Genomic DNA, 9,377 nt, shown 5'->3' on the forward strand with positions numbered 1-9,377 from the left:
CCTTATAAGAAGGAGCAAGGCTTTATATTATGCACTTTGACCCTATTATCAGGAAGGACCAGTTCATAGAAAAGCACATAATGTGTGATAGCAGGTATAGACAAAAGATAAAGTCCCTCAATCGACTGCAGCAATGGACTCAGACATAAAAACTATGATGCACGGCATCAGATGGCATTTTGTTCTGTTGTACGTAGGGCTACTATGACACCAAACAGACTTGATGCTACCAAACCATAACAACAACTTCCCTAATAAACTTCACCAAGTACGGTCTGTGAGTTCTGGGTGCGTTTTCAATGGATTATAAAAACCAGGTGAAAGTTGAGGTTTCTGTGGAAAGGACAGTTTGTGGGGGAATTAGTAAGGTAGGGTAGAGGGTGGAGGCATGTCTGACCTCAGCCTCAAAGAAATCAGCCTTGAGTTGATACTAATGATGATGCTCTCTCCAACCCCCACCTCCTTCTGAAGTAAGTGGAGGTAGGGGATGTGGCCCCCCATGCCATTTTTTATAAGCACAACTCAGCTTTCAATGAGGCATATTTTCTCTTTAATACTTTAAAGAGGTCTTTTGCAGCAGATTGAACCAATACAACATTTCTTACAGTTCTTCCATTTCTTGTCGGCTGTATACATGAATGTTGATGGTGGATCGCAGGAAAATGAAATCCTTGACCATGTCAATTTTGTCTCTGTTGATCACAGCGTTGTCTATTGGTCTAGTTATTATTTTTTTACATTTTACTTTGGATTGTAATTAAAACTGAAGGTTGTAGTCTTTGACTTTAATAATTGTTTCAAAGGCATCTTGCTTTCTCCAACTGAAATTTTGTCTTCTCCTGATCAGTGGTAATGAACACATTGGAGTCAAAACTGACTGTGAGTACTTAACAACAGCGAAATATCTATAAGCGGTAATAGTACAATGGTAGCAGGGTGGAATGAGTGGTTGGATTTCACGTATATTTAAAATAGAGACAACAAACCCGACTCAAGCATTTGATAGAAGGTATGAGGGAAAGAGGGGAGTAAAACCAGAAAAGGATGTGTGGGTATTCTTTGTGAGTTCATGAGAAATACATGTTCGAATGCACAGTCAGAATGCTGGTAGCAGATCTGATTTAACATCAATATCATGCTGTTCAGGTTTGAGTACTACTCAGCTTTCAGGGGAGATGTCTTTCTTTCTTAACTTGCTCCACACTAATAAGCTTTTGATTGATGCAAAGGTCTGAGATTTCCGGATTCATTACTGGAAAGAAACTAAAGACTGCTAGGCACATCTTTTTAAGGAAAAACAAAAACAAATATGTCAATGTTGGTACTGGTAGCAATAATAGAATAATAATGGCAGTTTATCAGTTAATCACTTTGAGTTTCGCACTTGTTTTACAAACATAAGAACTGTAAGCCATGACTAAAATAAGCTACAATTCACATACTAAATAAGATTAACATAATTATCACTTATTCTCTTAATTTATAAGAGCATTAAAAGCAGATTGGTGAATTGTGAAATTTGGTATATTAATTATGAAGTGAAAGAATACAGTAAATCTATTTACTAATAATAACTTTGTCTATCTATGATCTTCCATTAGCAAACACACAGCAAAATGGAATTATGTTCTTCTGTATATTTACATGTGGTATCCATATTTTTCTTACTTCTTTTTTTCAGGTAGTCGCCAGAAATTTCATCCCAGGCCTGATGCTCCCAGAGAGAAATTCAACATATAAAGCATTCCCAAATGATTGGTATATTCTTTCCTTTGTATATTAGAGGAAATAGATTAATTTTTCTATAATTTTAGAGCTTTAAAGAAATGAATTGTTAATATAAAAAATAGAAAAAAGGCTTTTGTATATAAAGAAAGTGATGGTGAAGCAGTTAATCCTTTTATTTTTACCAAATAAAACTAACCTGTTGTTCATGGAATTAAGAGTCCCCAGTCTGGGATAAAGTACTTGATTTATGCACATCAACTTGATTTATGTTCATGAGTTCAAATGTGGTTTATAATAATTGATTCCATAAACTGAATTTTCATATTAAACTGTCAACAGATATGCCAAAAACCAACTTGATAATATTAACATCTTGGTCAGTTATTTTATAGAATTGATTACACAAGTTGCTTAGATACTATTTTAAAATTGTGAGTTAATTAATAATCATTTTGGGAAACTGCTCCATGGAAGTGAGAAAGGAAGTTATCAGAGATTATGATTGTTAAAATGACAAATGGAATGGTCACAATCTAAAACCTCTCTTCCAGTCCTTTGGCAATTTTCCCATTTTTATTAATTTGCCCTCAAGGGAAATGACAACATAAGGAACCTGGTGCTGAACCATCCAGAGAACAGTTGATCTCAATTTGCTAATTACAAAAAAAAAAGGCAGTTCACTTCAATTTTTAAGAATGCTATTTAATTTCGTTCACATGTTTTGAGTAAAGTTTCAGTACCACTGTACCAACTGGATCAGTTGAATAGCTATTTCCCTGTTTTGCCTTTTTTTCCTGTGAGAAATCTAGGATTATAGGGATCTCCCGAGTTTCCGGCCCCAAAGTGTTTGTGGTGCTGACGTGGAAAATCAAAGGCTCTGGCTAATTGGTAGTCTTTAAATACTTATAAGACCACTCTCCTGTTTGAAGCTCTGTGCTCTTCTGACATGTATCTCCAATAATTTCTGCAAGGGAGGAGAGTCCAATATGGAGATAGGAAACAGAAAGGACAAGGAGGCTTCCTTTTACTACCTCAGTTTCTAAAATGTAATTCTTTATGAAATTGTGCATTCAATTACTGGCCCTCTCTGGAGATATCCGTGCAGTGGACTGGTGTTCTTGGCTTCATCTGTCTTCATTTTCATGGTAAGAAAGTCATTTGACTCTTAGAGAACCTGCTTGTTGGAGGGACAGCGTAGATTGGGTCAGAAGAGTCACTCAGGTGATGATTTGGAAATGTTTGGTGCCTGGCCATTTCATGCTAATGAACTTGTTACAAGCTTGAGGTACAGGGACTTCAATTACATGAGCAAAAAATTGAATTTAATACAACAGAAATACAATTTTAGAGGAGTTAGGAAGTATTTAGATATAACTGAAACATCATTTTGGAAGTGAATGCAGCATAATCTAGGATATAAGGGGAAAATAAGAGAGACCAAATTATATATGAAACAAAGGTTTTTACGAATCTAGAAATAAAATGAAAATAATACAATATTATTGGGATATTGCGGGTACTTCCAAACAATTAATTTACAGTACTTACAGATATCGTTTTCTGGTAAAAATCATTTTTTTACACTTAATGATTGTCAACTGCGTGGTACTATCATGGAAACACGATAGAGATAATAATTTGCTGCTGCTTCATCTACAAAGTGTCTGCACATTTATTTAGAATACATTTATTTATTGATAAAATATTTTCTATAGAGCTAACAAAATGTGATGTTACCTTGTCAGCACATCATGGAACTCGTCACCATTTCATATTTTCTCTTTTTATAATCCATTTTGGACACATTCAGAAGAATAATCTGGAAGTTCAGAGTGATCTTCACTGATGTTTTTAGATTTTGTTTTGTGAGTCTGTGTTTTATGTGTAAGTGTACGTATGGTTAGATGGGACATATATGCCTCACAGAGTCCCGTCACCTTTTGATCTTATGATGATTTATTCTTCAGAGAGCAGTTTTGTTCTGATTTAGGTAACTGTTTAAATTAGCCTGTTGGTATAGTGTGATATAGAAAATATTAATGCAAAAATTTGCATCTTTTACCATGGAAAAAAGCATAATTCAAATGAGAAAGGTTCGCTATGCTGCTGTTAGGTACCGACTGTTGGTTCCAACTCGCCGTGGTCTTGCATACATAGAACAGACAAATCCTAGCCCCTTCCTGGATGCTACTCACAGTCTTCCTGTGTTTGAGGCCCTTGTTGAGACCACGGTGGCAATCGTCATAAGGGTCTCCTTCACTTTTTTGGATTCTCTCCTTTAGGATTAAGTATAGAAGACATTAAATTCTAGTAGAAACCAATTTGCATATTACTAAAGAATATATGCACTCTTCTGCTAATGACTCTAAATTTAAAGATCATAGAGAATCTAATCATAAAGATCATATAGAATGCTAAACTGCCAACATTTTACATTGTCATTGGGGAAACTAAACACACAGCATATACAGCACCAGCCTTATGCTGCAAGTTGTGGAAAATTGAAGTCATTTCAGGTCAAGGTGACCATGTATTCTTCCTGGTTGGAAGTTGAAGGAAGCATCACAGAACTACAGAGGTGTCTTACTGAACTTTGCTAACTATAGATTCTAGCCTACTTTATTGGAAAGATAAATAACTTAAAGTCCATAGTAGAATATTTTTGGATGTGCTGATGATTTTATTTACTCTTTAACACCTTTACAATTCAACAGTTAGAATATTCTTGTATAACTGATGACTTTATTTAGTCTTTAACGCCCTTACAACTCAACAGTGCCTCATAGTTGTTCATCTTGGGTTTTATATTTCTCATCTCAACCTGAAACTTGTTGGATCAATGAAGAACTATTATGATTTTTCTGAGTCTCTTATTTCTGTAAAAGGTATATGTTTTCATTCTATAACATGTCCTTTAGTGCATAATATATTACATACTTTTTATGCACAAATAATCATATCATTATTAATTAATATAATTTAAACTGATTAACATTTGATTTAGTCTCTCTGGGATTATTAATCATGTGGATTATTTATTGAATTTTGTTTGTATATATTTTTACTAAAAACCCCTGGTGGCATAGTGATTACTATTTGGGCTGATAACTGCAAGGTCAGCAGTTCAAAACCAGCAGCCACTCCATAGGAGAAAGATGAGGCATTCAATTCCAGTAAAGAGTTAAAGTCTCGGGAAACCCATAGGACAGTTCTACCCCATCCCATAGGATCACTGTGAGACAGTATTGACTCCATGGCAGTGAGTTTGTGAGTTATGTTTTTTATATGATCAATATCAATGTTTGAACTAATGTATTTGCATACACTCAAATCTTCACATTATATCTATCTGTTTCATAGATTACATCAATCAATTCATAGATATATAACTTCTGGTTTATATCTAAAACTTCTGGTTATATAACTCTAATTTTACAGTTTCCTTCATGGTTGTGAACATTAATGGATTTCTCATTATTCTTATTGATATTTTTGATGGCGTCTTATTTATGTATCATTTTCTACATATATTTTCATATAAAAGTTGTTCAGTAATACACATTTTAATCGAATTAAGTAATCAACAATTTTGTACATACTTTTAAAAGCATTTGATCACTAACTAAAAGCAAAGTTTTTGCTAATAGTCAAATAAAAATAAATTGTTTTAATTTATGCTTACACCAACAATGCATAAAAACAACTACTTCATCACACTGGAAATTGTAAATCATACTTTAAATATAGTTTTTCCTGATTAAAACATTTTTTATTAAAGAGATTCTGACAATGTCCTTGTATTTGGTTCTTGAAAGGTATTAAAGGTTAGGGTTAGGGTTAGGTTTAGGGTTAAAAAAAAAGAAAAATAGAAAGGTATAACATTTTTGTACTTTAGTCCTTGCGTCATCTAGCCTCAAGTTTAAAAATCCTTTGAACTTTAATAGTAAAGATTTTTTGTCATATCATTGTTGTAAAATTTATTTTCCCCACTTATATAATTTTCCTCTTTATCATGTGAAACCTTTATTTATATGCTACTTTTCTGTTTCACTTTTTTGTGTGGTAGGGGCAGCTATTTCTAGACTCTTCTGAAATGTTGATCTATCTGTCCATTTTTGTATCAATATAACAAATGCTATAGTGCTCTCAATTTTCCTCTCGTTAAAAATGACCATGCACTTATTCTTGCAGATCAAATTTTGAACAATGTGTCATTTCTCTAAAAAAATTAATTGAGACTTAGAATTATATTTTATTTAAAAAAGAAATAACAAAGAGATGTGAGAATGTGAACTTCCTGTGGTTCTATCCAGAAACATGGTATTCATCAGTCCTTATATTTTAGTAATTTTATAGTTTCCTTCATGGTTATCAACATTATTGGATTTCTCATTATCCTTGTTGATATTTTTAATGGTGTTTTATTTATGTATCATTTTGACATATATTTTCATATAAAAGCTATTCATTAATTAACATTTTAACAAAATTAAGCAATCAACAATTTGGTTGATTTTATTTCTTCCTGTTTACTGAGTGTTGATGTAGGAAGACCTCCTATGGATCCCTCAAGACACATTATTTGAATGATAGGTTTGAATGATAAAGGAGCAAGTGAGAGGAAACCCACACAGTTTGTGATCTAGAGAGAATTGACAACATAGTCGATGCTAAAATTGTAATGATGTTATATTGATAACTAACTACATAGTCAATGCTAAAATTGTAATCAGGTTCTATGTATTTAATATTGTCTTGGACAACGAGGAAGATCCATGAGGGAAACACTATGATTTGAGACCTGTGGTGGCAGTTACCAAGTGGAGAGGTGATCACTGTGTGCCAGACAGAGGGATTCAAGGGGGTGCTTCATGTTAGACTTCTCTTCTAAGAATTAGGGACCAAAACTTGATACAGATCTAGATATTAGAGAATTAAGCATTCTTCTGCAAACCACACTCTGGACTTGAGGAATTTTATCATTAGCTCCCCCCCAAAATTTGGAACTTTGAAGGTTATTAAGTAGGTAAGAGTGGATTTATATGAGCATGTGTGTAGATAGATATATTACAAAAAGACCTGAAAAAACTTTTGGAGAAATAGAATTAAGGATAGTGCAGTTGTTAATGAACTTGTAAAAAATCCCCTGTACTATTAGTCTATCATTGGTTTCAACACCTAATATTTGTTTCGGATTTTTTCTTTAGTATTTGTGAGAATGGTTTATAGTTATTTAGGTCTGATAATTAGTGACTTAGAAGTTTATCAAATAAACACATAATTAATGATAACTTTTTGCATACACTGGAAAATTAATTTTGAAATGAATTGTTCTGAGACATTCTGTGGACATCTGTGAGGATGGTGCAGGCCTGGGCAGTGTTTTGTTCAGTTGTGCATATGGTCGCTATGAGTTGGTACTGACCCTAAAGCACCAAGCAACAAGACGTTTTACATAACATGTTTTCTGAGCCAGGTATCTCTCAGGGCTATTGTAATCTTTTTAATATTTGCAAATGTATGGGAGGCTTACTTGATCATTTTTCATGAATGAATTATATATCATTTTTGAAATATTAATTACAATAAGTTTGTGGAATAATTCCTTGACCTTTTCCAAGTAATTTTAAAGCCTTTCTGTGTGCATGTGCATAGTATATGTAGTATATATCAATATAATATGTACAAGTGCATAGACAGATATATATGTATATATAAATGTAATATGCATATATTGCATTTTATTGAAACTTCCAATACTTTTATACAACATTGAATATAATATTCCTTAATGGAGCCCTGCTGGTGTAGTGTTAAGCACTGAGCTGCGGCCTGCATAGTCTGCAGTTGAAAACCACAAGCAGCTCCGTGGGAGAAAGACTGGGATTTCTTCTCCCACAAACAGTTACAATCTCAGAAACCCACAGAGGGTTGCTATGAGTCAGCATTGTAGTGAGTTGAGTAAATAATTTGTTTTCCTCACATCCCTGTTTAGATATTTTTTCCTCATACTTAATTATGTATTGTTTTCTTCTTTCCACACTCCGCCATTCCCTGTCACTGTCATAACATGACCTAAAGATGGTTCATTTCATTCTCAATTTAAATGAATGCAATTTTGTGTACAGTTTACTTCTTACTCTGTAACCCTTGGATATGTTTTGAACTATTTTATATTCTTTTTCTCTTAACCCTGTTTATAACGTATTGGGCTAGCAATTATTTACATAATATGCCGTTATAACGAGTATGTTATGGAATGTTATTAAATGCCTATTGAGGATCCCTGGTAGCATGGTGGGCAATCCGTTGACCTGCTAACCACAGGTCAGTGGTCAGTTGGAGATCAGAATCTGCTCGGAAGAGAAAGATGATGCCTTCAAGTAAAGACTTCCCTTCTAGCAAGCTCACAGGAGTAGTTCTGGTGTGCCCTATAGGATCACTATGAGTCGGAGGAGAGGAGATGGAAGCGAGTGTTTTTAGAATTTCTCCTGAGTGCCACGTTGGCTGTATCTTCTGGATTCTGTTATGCTGTGCATTTATTGTTAAATTTAAGTTTGGGCTTCCTACTGGTTTGAATAGCATATTAGGAGTACTTGTTAAGTACCTCTAATTCTCAGATTTACATATAAATATCTTATTTGTTATTGAATTTTTAGGAACTAATTTATAAAAAATCATCAACAGTTAAATATATGTAACAGTTAAGTATACATATTTTTATATTGTACCTTCTATTTTGTATTTTTCATTTCAATTTGCTTTCTTGAGGAGTGAACCCTGGTGGCGCAGTGGATTACGCGTTGGGGTGCTGATCACAAGGTTAGCAGTTTGAAAGTTCCAGTCCCTCTGCAGGAGGCAGCTGGGTTTCCACTCCTATAAACAGGCACACTCTTCCCTCCTCCGTCCTATCGGTTAGTGTGAGTCACACTCAACTCAATGGCAGTGAGTTTGGTTGGGGTTTTTGTTACTCAGAGTGAATTGACACTTAAAACACTTCTTCAGCCAACCACTGATAAAGCAGACATAGCCATTCTGTTCTGCCATTTCAGTTCATGATTTTAGGTTTAGCCTGGCATTTGCCTTTTATTTTTCTGGTGTTTTAGAATAAACAAATGCACACATTCCTATATCCCATTCAATGTTATTCAGTTTGTAGATGTTTTACAAAGTTGTTCAAATCTTTTAATTTACTTTGTATTTAAGTCATAAGTTAAAATCTATTCAGGCTCATTTATAGATGAAAGGTATAGCATTCCTGATTTATTGAATATTTGTTTGTTTATATTTGATCTGTCCCACTAGAACAATGAGGAACATTGATGATTTTCTTCAATTTCTAAGATAATGCCTGGTGAAGATTAGGCTCCCAGTCAGTGGTTGAATGAATGTGTAAAAGCTTCTAATATTTCCTCATCTTGTTCTATGCCAATCAACTTAGTTTTTCTTATTGCACATGCTTAGCATTATATTTTCTAATCTTGCTGTATATACTTGATAAGAAAATTTTGAATCCTATGTAGTTGTTTCATATTTGTATTATGTTTTCATTTTTGCCTGTGCATGTACAGAATTTAGTATTTGTTATTAGTTATATTTAGCAGTTTCTCCCATGTACTTATTTCCCAATTGGTTTTCTCTACACAACA

At 33.8% G+C, this 9,377-nt stretch overlaps 1 protein-coding gene across 1 annotated transcript in view; it reads left to right on the forward strand.

Annotated features, from left to right (window-relative positions):
- Positions 1–9,377, forward strand: part of LOC101638103 (olfactory receptor 2T6) — a 33,778-nt gene that overhangs the window by 19,347 nt on the left and 5,054 nt on the right. Inside the window, exon 3 of the mRNA XM_004697220.2 lies at positions 9,320–9,371. Within this exon, the coding sequence (XP_004697277.2) occupies positions 9,320–9,371 (52 nt within the window). The remainder of the gene's footprint in view (positions 1–9,319; positions 9,372–9,377) is intronic.

This window comes from Echinops telfairi, unplaced genomic scaffold (genome assembly GCF_000313985.2).
Source record: "Echinops telfairi isolate 266 unplaced genomic scaffold, ASM31398v2 ScPeMD7_7469;HRSCAF=8507_0, whole genome shotgun sequence".
Classification (NCBI taxonomy): Eukaryota; Metazoa; Chordata; class Mammalia; order Afrosoricida; family Tenrecidae; genus Echinops; species Echinops telfairi.